Here is a 16,064-nt window from a genome sequence, read left to right as displayed (position 1 = left end):
ACACGGAGTCCCAGCAACAAGAAAGGAGCAGAGGATTGGAGCTGAAGACCTGAGGGCTGGCTTTGTGTCCATCCGCCAGATAACTAGAACCACCTGCATCGTCTATGCAGCACAGGGGTTTCTGTCGTTTTTATCTAAAGACGTCTCTTTTTGGTCATGATAAACGTGCTTTAAAAAAAAAAGAAAAAATAAAAAGCCTGTTTTTTTTCAACACACCTTTAAAAGTTTATAAATTGTTTCATATCTGGTCAAGCTAAGACTTTTAAGAAACTCATTTTTTTTCTGTCATAAAAATATACAACTTGATTTTTTCAAGTTAAAGTGTACAATTCAATGGCACTTAGTGCACAGACAGTGTTGTGCAACCATCACCATGATTTAGTCTCAAAGGAATTTTGTCCCCCAAGAAGGAAGTCACTTACCCAGTAATCAGTCACCCCCATCCCCACTGCCCCCGTCCACGGAGTCACTGATCTGCTTTCTGTCTCCCTTTGCCTCTTCTGGATATTTGATGTAAATGGAATCAGACCACACGGAGCTTTTGTGTCTGGCTTCTTTCACTATCACAGTGTCTTCAAGGTTCATCCATGCTGTAGTATCGATGAGTACTTCATTGTTTAAATGTTCAAATCATATTCCATCTTATGGTTACACCACCATTTCCTTCATCATCAGCTGATGGACATCTGTGCATCGTATTGTCTTGTAAATCATGTAGGGAAAATAGCTACCAGTAAAAAGCAACAGTACTGGCTTCTGTGTTTAGCTGTGCAGTTCCATGTACTGTTCTTTATTTCTTCATCTAGTTTGAGATTATTTCCTAGTGTCCTTTTGTTTCAGCTTAAAGGGATCCTTCCAGCATTACAGGTGGGTGAGATGAGCTTCCTCAGCTTCTGTTCACCTGGGAATGTCTTCATTACTCCTTTATTTCTTTCTTAAACTTACACTTTTATTTTTCTGTTACAGTTAACACACAATATTATAATACCTTCAGGTGTGCTGCCTAGAGATTGGACATTTATATCACTTCCAAAGTGATGAACCTGATAAATCTAATATCAACCTGGCACCATACAAAGTTATTACAATATTATTGACTGTATTCTCTATGCTGCACTTTAAATCCCTGTGACTATTACGTAACTACCAATATGCACTTATTAATCCCTTCACCTTTTCACCAGACCCCTACCACCCGCCCCCAAAACTAAATGTCCTCTGTATCTATGGGTTTATTTCTTTTGTTTGGTTGGTATTTTCTTTGTTTGTTTAGATTTCACATATAAGTGAAACCCTCTGACAATTATCTTTCTGTCTGACATATTTCTCTCAGCACAATACGCTCTAGGTCCATCCATGTTGCTGCAGATGCAAAGTTACATTCATATTTATGTCTGGGTCATATTCCATCGTATATATACACCACTTCTTCTTTATCCATTCCTCTACTGATGGACACTGCCTAGGTCACTTCCATATCCTGGCAATTCTAAATAATGCTGCAATGAACACATGGATGGATATGTCTTTTTGAATCCGTGTGTTGGGTTTCCTCAGATACACACCCAGAGGTGGAGTTGCTGGGTCCTTCTCTGTCTCCTGTTCTTAGCCTTTGTTTTAAAGTCTATTTTGTTTGAAATGAGGATCCCTACTCCAATGTTTTTCTTTTCATTTCCATTTTCATGAAATATCTTTTTCCATCACTTTTTTTTTTAGTCTCTGTGTGTCTTTTGATCTGAAGCGACTCTGGTAGACAGCATATATATAGGTCTTTTTTTCTTATCCATTCAGCTACCAATTTTTCTTCCATTGGAGCATTTAATTTTTCATTTGAAGCAATTATTGATAAGTATGTTGTTATTGTCACTTTATTATTCGTACGTATATATATTTTTTCCTGCGTTTTCTTAAAGAACTCCCTTTAACATTTCTTGTAAAACAGTTTGGTGCTTATAAAATCCATTAGCTTTTTCTTTAAGGTTTTTCTTTTGGGGGAAGCTCTTTATCTGTCACTTGAGTCTAATGATAGCTTTGCTGGGTCAGGTAGTCTTGGCTGTTGGTCCTTGCTTGCATGACTTTGACTATTTCATGCCAAGCCTTTCTGGTCTGCAACGTTATTGTTGCAAAACCAGCTGATAATCTTATGGGAGTTTTCTTGTAGATAACTGTCTTTCTCTTGCTGCTTTTAAGATTCTCTCTTTGTCTTTAACTTTTGGCATTTTAATTATGACGTGTTTGTGTGGACCTCTCTGGGTTTATCTTCTTTGGGACTCTCTGGGCTTCCTGGATTGTATGTCTATTTCCATCACTAAGTTAAAAATGTTTTCAGTCATTATTTCTTCAAATAGGCTTTTCAACCCTTTGCTATCTCTCTCCCTTTCTCTGTCTGTCTGTCTCTCTGTCTATATCTTCCCTCTTAGTACACCAGTGATGTTGATGTTGTTATGCTTGATGATGTCCCAAAGGTCCCTTAAACTATCATTTTTCAAAATTCTTTTTGCTGTTCTGATTGGGTCATTTTTGCTAACTTGTATTCCAAATTGTTGATTTAATTCTCTGCTTTGTCTAATCTGCTGTTGACTCCATTGAATGTAATCCTTATTTTAGTTACTGTGTTAGCCAGGTTGATGGACACTCAGCTATGGTTCCCATATGTGCCTGCAAGGTTGGGACTCAGAGAAGAAACAATGACTCCTGCCAGCACTTCTGTCTGGGGTAAAGCTACCCTCTAACCCTTGCTCTGAAGCCAAACAATTAAGTTCCTCCTTTGTAGTCTGGGCCGTTTGAGCTGTTTCTCCAGAGTTGGGCTCATAGTGGGTCTATTAGCAAATAAGAGGAACACCTGGGACTCCAGCAGCCTCTGTCTCAGTCAGCCACAATCCTTGATGGTTCTCACAACCAGGAGTTATGGGAACTTCTCTTCCTGGCTCTGGAACACTGGCCCAGGAAGGCTGATGGGGGGGCTGAGACCCCCTCACTCATTAGTGGGGACCTTTCTAACTGACTTACCATCTCAATTCTCAAAATTCTCATGTGGTGTGGAGCCAGCCCATTTGTGTTTCTTCCAACCAGTCTTGATAGGACTCCTTTTTCATTTTCTTACAGAATTTCTGTTCTATTTGACTTCAGGTTTCTCAATGATGGTTTTTCTGTGGTTTAGTGGTCATTTTCATGTGGTTGTGGGAGGGGGTGCATATAGCATTTATTTACTGTGTGTTTTTCACTGGAATTCTCTCCGTTATTTCTGAAGGTGATAGACTTTTGCCGGTGATAGACTTTTCAGTTGAGTTATGTCAGACTTTAATTTGTCATTCCACTGCATTTTAGAATCCATTGTTTCTTCAGGGAAATTGGCTGTTAATCTTATTGAGACCCCCTTATATGTGACTACTTCTCTTTTGCTGCTTTCAAGATTGTTCGTGTTTAGACAATGACAATGTAACTAGAGTATATGTCACTGTGGGGTTTTTTTGATGTAATTTTGCTTGGAGTTCCTTGAGCTTATTATTTGATATGTAGATTCATCAGTTTCATTAGGTTTGGAGGGTTTTAGCTATTATTCTTTGCATACTTTTTCTAATGCTTTCTCTCTCTTTCTTCTCCTTTGGGGATTACCATGATATGTATGTTGGTATATTTGTTGATAGGTCACAGGTTTCTCAGGCTCTGTCATTTTCATTTATTCTTTTTTCTTTGTGCTCCTCACACTGTGTAATTTTTCAATGAGCTTACCTTCAAACATACAGATTATTTTTTCTGCATGTTCAAATGTGGCATTGAAACCCTATGGTAAACTTCTCATTTTGCTTATTGTACTTTTCTGCTCCATGAATTCTTGACTCCTTTTCGAAATTTCTATTTCTTTATTAATACTCTCTATGTCCGTGATGGCAAACCTTTTTATAAAAAACTGCCCACTTTTGCAGTGCTGGTCAACCTGGTCCCTCCCACCCAGTAGTGGGCATTTCAGCTTTCATGGTGGGTGAGAAGTAGAGCAACCAAACTGCGCCCCATAGGAGAACAGGGTCTGGTCCTTGCCAGATTCCTGTGAGCGGGTCCCTCCATCGCACTTCAGGGAAGCCTCTCCCTGTAGGATTCCAGAGTCTCTCAGCTGCTGAATGGCCCAGTACATCAGCATTCAAACAGTTTTTAAAGTAAAAAGCATGATAAAGATGTGCAGGAGTTCCAGGGTATGACTCCTCACTTTTTATCTTTTATAAATTACCTTTAAGCATTTGTTGGGCACACTTTATAATGCCTTGACCCTAAGGTTTGTAAGGAAATACTTGTCCTTATGTTCATTCTAAAAACCTGACAAAATATAGTAAATGCTTTCCTTTTTTTTAATTTTTTTTATTTTTTAGAGTTGTGTTTTTTCTTTTTTGTATTTTTTTTTTCTGAAGCTGGAAACGGGGAGAGACAGTCAGACAGACTCCCGCATGCTCCCGACCGGGATCCACCTGGCACACTCACCAGGGGCGACGCTCTGCCCACCAGGGGGCGATGCTCTGCCCACCAGGGGGTGATGCTCTGCCCCTCAGGGGTGTCGCTCTGCAGCAACCAGAGCCACTCTAGCGCCTGGGGCAGAGGCCAAGGAGCCATCCCCAGCGCCCGGGCCATCTTTGCTCCAATGGAGCCTTGGCTGCGGGAGGGGAAGAGAGAGACAGAGAGGAAGGGGGGGTGGAGAAGCAAATGGGCACTTCTCCTATGTGCCCTGGCCGGGAATCAAACCTGGGTCCCCCACACGCCAGGCCGACGCTCTACCGCTGAGCCAACCGGCCAAGACCAATAAATGCTTTTCTAAGTAACTGTTCGTATTCTTCAAAAAATTTCTACATATTAATTAACAGGCAATTTAGAGAGCACATTAAGGCTGAAAAAATTCAGTATGACTTTCGTTATCTTCTCATTGTAAAAAAAAAAATTTTTACAGTTTTGTAGTCAAGAGAGAAATAAAAAACCTAACAACCAATGTTGCTTAGCAATAGCGGATGCATCAGCTTAACCAAATTAGCAAGTCTTTAGGATCCACATCCCATTTTATTTATATTTAAATGAGCACGCTTTACAAGTTCCAATTAGTGGACAAGTGGATTAAAAAGCAGTGGTACATATATACAATGGAATACTATGAGGCTGTGAAAAAGAAGAAAATCTTATCTTTTGCGACAACATGGATGGACATGGAAAATATTATGTTGAGTGAAATAAGCCAGGCAGAAAAAGAAAAATATCATATGACTTCACTCATTTGAGGAATCCAATGAACAATGTGAACTGAAGAACGGAATTGAGACAGAGGAGCAATCAAAGGAAAAGAGGACAGAGGGAAATGGGATGATAGGATGGGATAAACCTGAAGGGAAGGGGAGGGCGCTATGAAGAGGATGATGAGGGAGATGTTGAGGGAAAGATGAGGGCATTTGGGGCAACACTAGAATCTATGTAAACACAATAAATTAAAATCACTTAAAAATAAATAAGTAAAAATGTAGGAATGAAACCATTTTATTTTTTTTCTTCTTTTTTATATTTTCATTTAATTTATTGTGTTTACATAGATTCTAGTGTCACCCAGAATGCATCTCCCCCTCCCCAATATTCCCCTCAACATCTCCCTTGCCCCCTTCCCAACAATCTCCCTCCCCCCTTCCCTTCAGGTTTATCCATCTTATCATCCCCTTTCCCTCTCTTCTCTTTTCCTCTGGTCCCTTGATCCCTCCTCTGTCTCAGTTCCGTTCTTCAGTTCACATTGTTTCTTGGATTCCTCAAATGAGTGAGGTCATATGATATTTTTCTTTCTCTGCCTGGCTTATTTCACTCAACATAATAGTTTCCAGGTCCATCCATGTTGTTGAAAAGGTAATATTTTCTCCTTTTTCATGGCCCCATAGTATTCTATTGTATATATTGTGGTAAGGTACCAAAGAACTGCAAAAATTAATATTAATATTTTGGGAGAAAGAGTCAGGTTTTTTGCTCTCTCCTTTCTGTGGGGAGAGAGGGCAGAGGAATGTGGGAGTTTCCTGGCTTGCAGAGACACTTGTAGAAAACACAGTGGATTCAGGGCAGATGTGGTGAGTGTGAGAGAGGGAGGTGGGAGGGGCAGGGGTCTGGGGCTCTCACTTGGGCTCTGTCGGAGAAGATGAGGAGGTTTGGGGTGGTCAGTGATACTTTCATTGGCTGAACACTTTCTTGGCCTCCTGATTGTGGGGTGGAGTGTTGCAGGAGAGGAGGGTTTTAGAGGATAAGCAAGAGTTAACTCTTAACTGAGAGGAAGGGGACTGTGCCCACAGCAGGTCTCAGTGTGACACCTGCTGTTGGAGGTGTGACTTCTGGGGCACCAGGTGTGACCCTGACACAAGGACCCCTCTGTTCTGATGAGAAGACAAAAGATCCAGAACACTCGTACTATGAACCCCAGAGCCCCATGTGCGTGTCCACACTGTGGACGGTTACGTACAAGTGAGATGTGCTGAAATGAGATGATTTCATTTCAAAATCCAAGTTTAAAAAACTGAGAAATAGAAAGTGAAAGTTCCTACCTCTCAGGTGTCTGTGGTGTCACATCAAGGGGACAGAGAGAGGGGTGGACACTCAGAGACGGCACAAGGCCCTGAGCGCTCCTCTTCTCCACGTGAGAGGCTCTGGGGGGATGACACAGAGGGCCTTGTGTGACTTTGACACTTTATAATGTTGGGGAATTACAGCTATTTTCTTCAGTGTGATAACAATATCATTTGAAGGAAACTGTTATTTTTAAAGGGTGAATATTGGAATATTTAAGGTTGAAGATGATGATGTTGGCAGGTGATTTTCAAATATTTTAGCATAAATTATAGAAATATATTACACAGAAAAAATAAAACCAAATATTAAGGAGATTATATATAGTGGTTTCAAAATATTAAAGTGATTTTAAAAGTTCTTTAAAACTGTATGTATGTTTGCAATTTTTCACAGTAATTTGGAGAAAAAATTTAAAATAATGATGCAGAATGACATGGAAAACATTCATAACGTGCTGGTGAATGAAAATTAGTCTTTAAGAGGTTTTGTGAGAATTCAGCGTGTGAGGGTTTGTCTGTGTGTCTCTGTGTGTGTCCGTGTGTGAGGAAAAGCAGGTGTTATCACAAACCACACTGTTTGTACAGACAGTTTAGGGACATTGTTCTCAGTTCTGGGAACAGTGAGAACCCTCCCCAAACACAAGCTCCTGGCCGCCAGCCCGGGGCCAGCTTGTAAGCAGCCTTTCAAAGGCCGGCGGTCAGACTGCTGGGTTAAAGCTTCTCCGCTCAGGGACAGCCCTCCATGTTTCTGACAATTTTCAAGATACTGGGAGTATCCATTTGTACCAAAAAAAAAGCATATATTGATACAGAAAATACTCTAAAATCCTAGTTTTCTGGGAACACCAGTTTTAGCAGAAGAAAAGCTAAGTACATAGAATTATTTTCATTATTATGTGAGATTAGTATTACAACTGTTTTATGAACCCTGTTAGCATGGACGCAGTTTTTGAAAGCTGAAGTTACAAAGCAAGGCTGCGGACTCAGAGGGAGGGAGGTGAGGGTGACCTGAGGGACACGGCGTGACGGGACAAGTCCCCTCCACAAGCTGATGCAAACGGCACATAGAGAAGAACTGCACTGCGTGTGCTCTCACGCCTGTTGTTTATGCTCCTGCTCTCAGGTGGACTGTGACACGTGGGAAGCGTGTCCTCAGGGACTGACGTGTCTTCTCCGTCCTGCGTGGACGTCAGCGGCAAGTTCGGGCTGAGTGTGGGCTCCCCCGGGATGAGCAGGAGTGACGGCCCCGCCCTCACCGCTCAGAGGACGCCGAGAACCTGGGCATGCGCAGTGAGAGGACGCAGGATTCAGGAGCTCCGCAGTGAGAGGAACTGATCACCGCCAGGAGGGTTATTTTCCCACGCCTGCGTCAAATGACAATGACATCCCGGGGTCTCCACTGGACCCCGTGGTCACCAAGCCCTTCAAGCAGGGACATGGTCACAGGACCTTGCTCTTCCTTTCAAGGAGAAAGGAGGACATCATGTTGGATTGAGGGGTTTAGGCTCCGCAGGAAAGGGCGCTCTACAAACTGGAGAACTTGGGAAAGAGGAAGCACATTGAGCTAAAATGCAGAGACCCAGAAACTGGGGTCAGGGGTGCAATTCCGTCATAATGTCCCTTTTGGAGAAGATCAGTTGCTGGACAACAGAAGTATCAGAAATGTTTGTTCCAAGGTCACAGTCCTGTGAAGAATAACGATAAAGCCTGCCGACAATCTCGCGCTACATCTCCTGTCCCTCTAGGGTCCCAGGAGGGACAAGAGTGTAGAGAGAGGCTGATGGTGGGTCTGATGAACCCCGGAACAGAGTCTGGGTGTCCTTCAGCAATGGGGCAAAGCTCACTGCTTACACCCACCCGAAGATGAAAATGGACCAAGAATAGGGGTCATTGGTCAACTTGAAAAACAGGGACAGCCTCTGAGGGTCCCTCCTCGTCCCCAGGGCACTTCCTGTGGTAGATCCTGAACTCAGGGTCCTCACTAAATGCTCCCAAGCTTGTATTGCAGTGAACTTAAATGCACCCCAAGCAGGAAGAAGGGAGCAGAAATCCCCCCTATTGGCTGCGGTCCTCGTGCTGAAATGACAGTGAGGGAGGAGGGGTCAGTAGCTGAGGGAGGACAGAGCACCAGCATCCAGGACGTTATACGAACATCTGCATCCCGCACCCACATCGCTGGGAACTAAAGCAGGGCCCACCCTGCGGACTTGAGCTGACCCAGGCTTTAAAGAACACCGTGCAGAGCAGGGTGAGCGCTGGGCATCTCGGGTGTGTGACTGGGCCCGGAGCTCCGCCCGGCACCGTCCTCCCTGCACGGCTCTCCCTCCCTGGTCAGAACCGGACTGCAGGGGCCGCACTTGCTCTGTGACGTTGCGTTTCTGTCTCAGCCTCCTCACTGAAGAATTAGAGACTGAGACCCTGGGAAGGCAATCACAGCCACTTTCCAGAAGGTTCTTACCCTGCCGGCTTCTGAGGCGCAGGACGATGCTCCCCACGAGGGCCAGGAGCCCCAGTACGGAGCCCCCGACTCCAGTCAGCATCTTGCTCCGGGCAGAGTCTGACGGGGCCTCTGGGAAGAACAGACCAGGGTCAGTCTCCCTTCCGCCTGCTGCAGCCCCTGGCCCTGCCCGTCCTCTGGACCCTGACCCAGAGGACCGTGAGAGACAGGGAAGGGGCAGTGTCAGGTGTGGAACTACTGTGGGGAGCGGGTCAGTGTGGAAAGCACCCCAATGTTCTAGGTCTTCGACTAGTGATGTCACAGGAGAGAAATTCTGGTTTTACATCAGTTATTAGGTTCTGGCCGGTTGCCTCAGCGTTAGAGGGTCAGCCCAGTGTGTGGAAGTCCTGGGTTTCATTCCCAGTCAGGGCACACAGAGGTGGCCATCTGCTTCTCCACCCCTCCTCCTCTCATTTCTCTCTCTCTCTTCCTATCTCACAGCCATGGCTTGAATTGATGGAGCAAAATTGGTCCTGGGCTCAAAGGGTGGCTCGATGGCCTCACTTCAGGTGCTAAAATAGCTCAGTTGCTAAGCAACAGAGCAGCAGCCCAAGACAGGCAGAGCATCAGTGGGTTGGGGCTTGTGGTGTGGATCCCTGTTGTGGCGCATGCGTGAGCCTGTCTCTCTGCCTGTGTGCCCAGCATTTAATACAAAGAAGAATAAGAATAAGAATAAGGAGGGTCAACCATTAAGTCTGAGCATAAGAAACTGAAGGGAGACAGAAGGGAGAGGCCACCTGAGGTCCCGTGATGAAGGTGATTGCTTTTCTGGGCTGTTCTGACAAGGAGAGATTCTCTAGGATCCCCAGGGCGAGGATAAATGCACGCTAGAGTCACCAGGTCCCCGCTGTCCCCAGCCTAGACCCCAGAGTGGGCGTGGTGAGGATACACCATGATGAGACCCGCTGGGTAGTGAGTGGAGCCCAGAGCCCAGCGGGTCATCAGGAGTCACTCACTCCACTCCACGGTGACCGGACTGTCCAAGCTGGGGTGCTCCACTTGGCAGGTGCAGACGTCTCCCTGCTGGGGAGTCACTTCCAGCATCACCAGGACCTGGAAGGTCCAGTCTCCGTTATGGATCGGGTGGGTGGACACGACCCCAGCTGTCTCCTCCTGTCCGTTCAGGAACCAGCGGACCTGAATGTGGCCTGGGTAGAAATCTGTCACGTGGCAGATCAGCAGGGTCCCTTTCTTGGAGGGGGACACGGTCACTTTAGGCTGGACTAGGAGTGGGACAAAGAATCTTGTTATGACGACTGAGAGTTAACACAGAGCATTCAGCAATTTCTTTGCCCATTGACTCTGGGGTGTTGAAGATGAGTATCTCATCCATGAAAGGATTTCAAGGCAGAAAATGGGGAACATTGGAGGAAAAACAATAAGATATTCAAATGTGCCAAGAACAACATTGTTATGCAAAACAAAGAAATTTCAGACTGGAATGGGTTAGGGTCAAAGTTGCCATTTTAACACTTTCCTCAGATACCTGTGAGGTAGTTACTGATGTTCCTCGAACAGAAATGTTGCACCAGCTGTGAAACTGCCTAGATTTATATTTTGGTGCCTTTCGAAAGGATGCGTAATCCTTTCAAATATTGTATTGTAATCAGAATGTATTCAGTCAGTGGCATTCCCTGGATGTGCCGGCCTGACGTCATCATTAGACAGCTGAAGGAATGAAGTCCTGGGCGTGTTCTGCATTTAACGCGGAAGTCCCCTGGCCTCTCTATAAAACTGTCTGCAGCAAGATCCACACACCTCGTGTTCCGAGCTCCCCCCTGTCAGATTAGCAGGGGGTTTGGTCTGCCCTCCCCCAGTGGGGCCCCTATATAAGGGGAAGCCCTTTGGGTTCAGAAGTCCCAGCCTGGGACACAGGGGGGCGTGGAGATGGGAAGAGACCCCTCCCCTCCGCGGCCCACGCCCCCCTCCCCAGGCTCTCCTCTGTCCGCCCCTCACCTCTGCGCTGCAGGGTGAACCCCCTGTCCAGCTCGTAGTTGTGTCTGCACACCGTGTCCACCGCGCGCCTCCTCAGCTCCAGGAACTCGCCCTGCACGTTCCAGTTCTTGGCGGTGACGCGCCCGAGCTCGGTCACAGCCACGAACGTCCCCACGGCGCTGTCAAACTGGACGAACACGTCCCTGTTGTAAACGTAGCGCTCCAGGAAGCGGTGCGTCCCGTTGCGCTCATAGCAGTCGCTCCTCCGCTGGTACACGTACACATCTGGGGGTGGGAGAGACCCGCGGGAATGAGCCCGGGGCCCCACGACCACCCGCACATTGCCCACGTCCCCGTGGGGACCCTCCACTGTGTGTCCAGTGGCCATAACCAGGGCCACGCATTTCCTGCCTAGGCCTTTTCTCCTGGGTCCCCGTCTTCCTTCCCGCGGGGTGTTCCTTACGGAACCACCAGGGGTCGCTGCGCCCTTGTCCAGAGCGCTGGGCCCGGGCCGTGTTCTCGGTGTTGGCCTGTCTCTTCCTGCACCTGCGATCTCCTTGTCACTCTCAAAAACCAACAAATCAGCACAGCATTGCGCGTTACTGTGTGTGTTGGGGTATTTTGCTTTACGTCTGTCGCCTTTTAGGTTAAAGTAGAAAATACCGTTTTCCTGCACCCAATCACAGGATCTTGGGTAAGTCACAGAACCTCCCTGACCCGAGGATTTCTCACCCAGTAAATGCCGGTTTAACTACAGAGTCTGAAGCCCGTTCCCGCATTAGTAACGCAGAGCCCTGCTCAGAGGAGCACAGTGTGGCCGCAGTGACAGGGGCTCTGGGAGGGACCAGCAGGTGCAGGAGCCCAGGGGGCGTGTCTAATGTGCTAGGATTGGAGCAGAGGCAGGGGTGTAGGGAGCGGCTTTCATCTGGGGTCAGAGGAGCAGAGGGCAGGAGCGCTCTGGAGGAAGTGCCCGGAGCCCAGGAGGGGCCGCGGGAGAGAGGAGAGTGGGGGCTGAGGGCACAGGAACAGGACAGGGGGTAGTGGCTCTGATAGCTGTCTGTGCCCAGGGGCTGCGGGATTTCCCACAGGGAACAGATGTGGTCTGCTCCTGCAGTGGGGAGGTCTGGAGGGAGTGAGGGGAAGGGTGGATGTTTCTATGACAACAGCGACAGTGAGGAGGGCACAGCCCTGAACTAGAAAAGGAGGGAGATTATGAGGCTGAGTCTTCAGAATGGGGAGAGAAGGGGCTGCCTCTTCCCACTCAGAGCATCCGGGGAAGTGAGTGTGACGTCTGAGGTCGTGGACTTGGGAGAGGGACCTCGCTCCTCTTCTAGCTCAGTGACGTACTCACTGTGTGTCCTCAGTGAGATACAGTGTCCTCGTACTAACATGGGACAGTGATGTTCCCTGACAACACCGATGGGTTAACTGAGCCTGAGAAGGTAAGACATGACATTGGACGTACAACAAAGTAAGGGTCCGTTGACAATGGCTGTGACTACAGCCAGGCTTCCATCCATGAAGCTGGAGGGAGGACACAGAGTGATGACACTCCTTCAACAGGACATCCCCGCCTGCCACCGCCCCCGCTCAGGTGTGGTCACTTTCCAGCTCATGGAGAGCGTGCACGTCTGCCGGGTCCCCTCCCCCTCCTCTCCCTCCCCAAACTCACACAGTTCAAGTGTGCTCTCCCCGCCCCGCACTGTCCCCAAACTGCCTGACGAAGGCCAGTGTCTGCTGTGCCCCGGGCTCTGCCCACCCCCTCACTGTGGCCGTGTCCTCACACCGTGTTCCTGACACGCGCCTGACTTTCTCCACCGCAATGTGTCACTCACATCAGTCCTTAACCATTGTCCACGGCCGTGACTCACACGGGTGTCCCTCTACCCCGTCCTGGAGTCGGATTCTACGCATGCGTCCACACGGGCACTGGTCCCCCAGCTCACACCCCACAGGAGCCCCCACGTCACCCGAGCCAATGGAGCCCACACCCTCACCACCATGTCCCCCGTCCCTGATGACCGGTGTTGTGACTGCCCCGTCCTCTGGCTGAGAACGTTCAGTCACTGGGCTCACTCTCCTCCTCGTTCACCACTTCCCATCAGATAACAGACTGTTATTTTCCCTCTGGTCCCTCCTGTCCCCTGTGGCAGTGACTGCGGCTGCCTTCACAGCCAACCTGGATTCATTCTGGGTCCACTCACCTTCTCCTGCCTCAGCTCTGCCCCCTGCACTTCATCCCGTGACTTAAAGTCCCACGTGGCCTCAGCGTGATGCCCAGTTCACCCCAAAGGCGCCCCACGTCTGATTTCAATGACGTCATAACCACGCCCACCATGGCCCCTCCCCCAGAAGAGCGTCTCCTGGGCTCCTCCCCCACCTTCTCTCACCTGCTGGACACTGTCCATGTCACCGACCTCTCCCACAGCCTGTCCTGCCCTCTGAGACTCGGGCTCCTCCCCCACCTCCTTTCACCTGCTGGACACTGTCCATGTCACCGACCTCTCCCACAGCCTGTCCTGCCCTCTGAGACTCGGGCTCCTCCGTGTCCCCTCTCACCTGCTGGACACTGTCCATGTCACTGACCTCTCCCACAGCCTGTCCTGCCCTCTGAGACTCGGGCTCCCCCACCTCCTCTCACCTGCTGGACACTGTCCGTGTCACCGACCTCTCCCGCAGCCTGTCCTGCCCTCTGAGACTCGGGCTCCCCCGTGTCCCCTCTCACCTGCTGGACACTGTCCGTGTCACCGACCTCTCCCACAGCCTGTCCTGTCCTCTGAGACTGGGGCTCCCCCGTGTCCCCTCTCACCTGCTGGACACTGTCCATGTCACTGACCTCTCCCACAGCCTGTCCTGCCCTCTGAGACTCGGGCTCCTCCCTCACCTCCTTTCACCTGCTGGACACTGTCCACATCACCGACCTCTCCCACAGCCTGTCCTGCCCTCTGAGACTCGGGCTCCTCCCCCACCTCCTCTCACCTGCTGGACACTGTCCACATGACCGACCTCTCCCACAGCCTGTCCTGCCCTCTGAGACTCGGGCTCCCCCGTGTCCTCCTTTCACCTGCTGGACACTGTCCATGTCACTGACCTCTCCCGCAGCCTGTCCTGCCCTCTGAGACTGGGGCTCCCCCGTGTCCCCTCTCACCTGCTGGACACTGTCCATGTCACCGACCTCTCCCACAGCCTGTCCTGTCCTCTGAGACTGGGGCTCCCCCGTGTCCCCTCTCACCTGCAGGCACCGGCTCCCCAGCCCAGCTGCCCTGGTGCAGCGCTCTGCCCCCCTGAGTGACAAGTGTCAGAGACCTCTTCTCCCCTCTCCCTGAGCCATGGGGACAGTGGGGTGGAGACTGAGCAGATGAATTTGGGGATTTCAAATCCTGTCACCCCTGGACATCGGGGAGGAGCCAGAGAGCCCCTGGTTCTCAGGGGAACGTGGGACTGGCGTCAGGGGTGGGGACAGAGGTCGGGGGAGTGACCGTGAAGGCCTCCACCGTTCCGTCCCCTCTGTCCCGCCTGGGCTGCGGGGAAGCGGAGCTGAAGAGCCGTTTCCTGGTTCTCACTTCCTCCCTGGCCCCGTCCCGGTGTGCGCTGAGCTGGTTCCCACGTGATGACCGTGATGACCGTCAGCTGCACACACCCCGGTTCCCATAGAAACAGGGTCCTGTCGGCCTGAACCCCCGCTTGTCCTCATTGACCTCCTGCCCTCCTCTGGCCGTCACTGCTCAGGGGACCGGGTCCCGCCTGCTCTGGGGAGGGACCTCCACCTGGAGCTCGGGCTGCACCGCACGACCCTGGGGTCCCGGACACTGCAGCGTCACCATGCATCCCCTTTCCTGTCCTTCATGCTGAAATGTCATCTTGATGTCCCCACTGTGACACCCTTGTCCCTCCAAAATCATTGCAGACCACCAGGGACCATTGTGCCCAACAGATGCACACAGGCTGACCTCCTTCTGTCCTGGTGGGAACAGAGGCCCCTGGACGATGTCACGCCCCCAAAGCCTGTCTGTGGACAGGGCCCTCGTGGGGAAGCCTGAGGGTCATTCCCTGGTCCAGGCTCTCCAAGACCTGCAGCTCTGCACTCACCTGGGGGGTCTGCGCCCTGAGCCACAGGGCAGCTCAGCATCGCCAAGGACACCATCAGGGCTGCTGTCCAGGGCGCACCGTGGACCTGCGGGGCCACCATCCTGGAGTCGAGAATGGCCGGGGCTGGTAGCTGCAGTCAGAGCTGCCCTCACTGAGCGAGTCTCCCTCCTGAAGTATGAGACACAGGGAGCCAGCACAGCCCCACCGTCCCTGGAGTGTGGCCGGATCCTGAAATAAGGAACCAGTCCGGGAAACCGCCACGCCCCAGGCAGGGGGCTGGTGTGAAGCCTGTGGTCCTTCAAGGTGTGACTCTCACTGGGGACAGAGTGAGGAGGGGATCCTCAGCTGAGCAACAGTGTGGTCGTGAGGGTTGCGTGTCATGTGTTCCTTCCTCTGGTGCAGACACCAGGCGTGTCACCCGTCCCTGGCGCATGCTGCCCTTGCATGCACAGACGTGTCCGGGGCAGAGTGAGTCTTAGCAGCGAGGTTCAGGGATTAGACCGCCCTCCCCCACCACCACGGTTTCTGGCGTCGTCCTGGGCGTGGGGCAGGGGTGCAGAGTGTCAGGCGTCTCCTGCTCTCAGGGTCCTGTCTGCGCTCAGAGGCACAAAGGTGGGAACAGGGTCTCTGCGTTCTGATACCAGAGAGGCAGGAAGTGAGTGCGCAGCTCTGGGCAAGTTCCTGGTCCTTTCTGGGCCACGGTGTCTTCGTCTGTGAGATGGGGACGGTGGCACCTGCCTTTTCTGTAACTCTGTGAGGTGGCGTGGGGGCATCCGTAGGAAGTGTCCCAGTATCTAGAGGCCTGGGAGCTGGATAGACTGATGCTGTTATCCGGGGCCGTCCTTTTCTTACAATTCAATACATTTGGGGGTAACTTTTAAATGCCAAATGATGCCCAACACACAAACGTGCAGATAGTTCCTCATATGAAGTCAATATACTCCCTCTGAACACAAACTTAAGCTAGAAAATGA

The 16,064-nt window shown here is 50.1% G+C and overlaps 3 protein-coding genes across 6 annotated transcripts in view; all 3 read right to left on the bottom strand.

Annotated features, from left to right (window-relative positions):
* Nucleotides 1-16,064, bottom strand: part of LOC136331716 (patr class I histocompatibility antigen, A-126 alpha chain-like) — a 276,160-nt gene that overhangs the window by 148,506 nt on the left and 111,590 nt on the right. The window lies entirely within an intron of this gene.
* LOC136331267 (patr class I histocompatibility antigen, A-126 alpha chain-like) overlaps nt 1-16,064 on the bottom strand; it is a 68,586-nt gene that overhangs the window by 35,598 nt on the left and 16,924 nt on the right. The gene's annotated exons all lie outside the window — the stretch shown is intronic.
* Nucleotides 7,506-11,403, bottom strand: LOC136333660 (HLA class II histocompatibility antigen, DP beta 1 chain-like). Of its 3 annotated transcripts, none has more exons than XM_066273187.1 (4): nt 11,023-11,403; nt 10,023-10,289; nt 9,028-9,138; nt 7,506-7,933 (listed from the first exon to the last, which is right to left on the bottom strand). In XM_066273187.1, the coding sequence occupies exons 1-4, from the start codon at nt 11,387-11,389 to the stop codon at nt 7,920-7,922; spliced, it is 759 nt and encodes a 252-aa protein (XP_066129284.1). In that variant the 5' UTR covers nt 11,390-11,403; the 3' UTR covers nt 7,506-7,919. The 3 variants fall into 3 exon arrangements, with proteins under 3 accessions (XP_066129284.1, XP_066129455.1, XP_066129373.1); XM_066273358.1 differs by having other exon boundaries at nt 10,023-10,119; XM_066273276.1 differs by having other exon boundaries at nt 7,814-8,254.

The sequence above is a fragment of the Saccopteryx bilineata genome, chromosome 1 (assembly GCF_036850765.1).
Source record: "Saccopteryx bilineata isolate mSacBil1 chromosome 1, mSacBil1_pri_phased_curated, whole genome shotgun sequence".
In the NCBI taxonomy this organism is placed as follows: domain Eukaryota; kingdom Metazoa; phylum Chordata; class Mammalia; order Chiroptera; family Emballonuridae; genus Saccopteryx; species Saccopteryx bilineata.
Note: the sequence above shows the minus strand (reverse complement) of the source record. Positions and strands in the feature narration are given on the sequence as shown.

Coding starts and splice junctions, on each gene's coding strand:
- LOC136333660 (XM_066273187.1), bottom strand. CDS start 11,389: ATGGCCACTGGACACACAGTGGAGGGTCCCCACGGGGACGTGGGCAAT. Junction 10,290..11,022: donor GTTCACCCTGCAGCGCAGAG/GTGAGGGGCGGA, acceptor TCCCACTCCTAG/TCCAGCCTAAAGTGACCGTG. Junction 9,139..10,022: donor TCCGGTCACCGTGGAGTGGA/GTGAGTGACTCC, acceptor TGTTCTTCCCAG/AGGCCCCGTCAGACTCTGCC.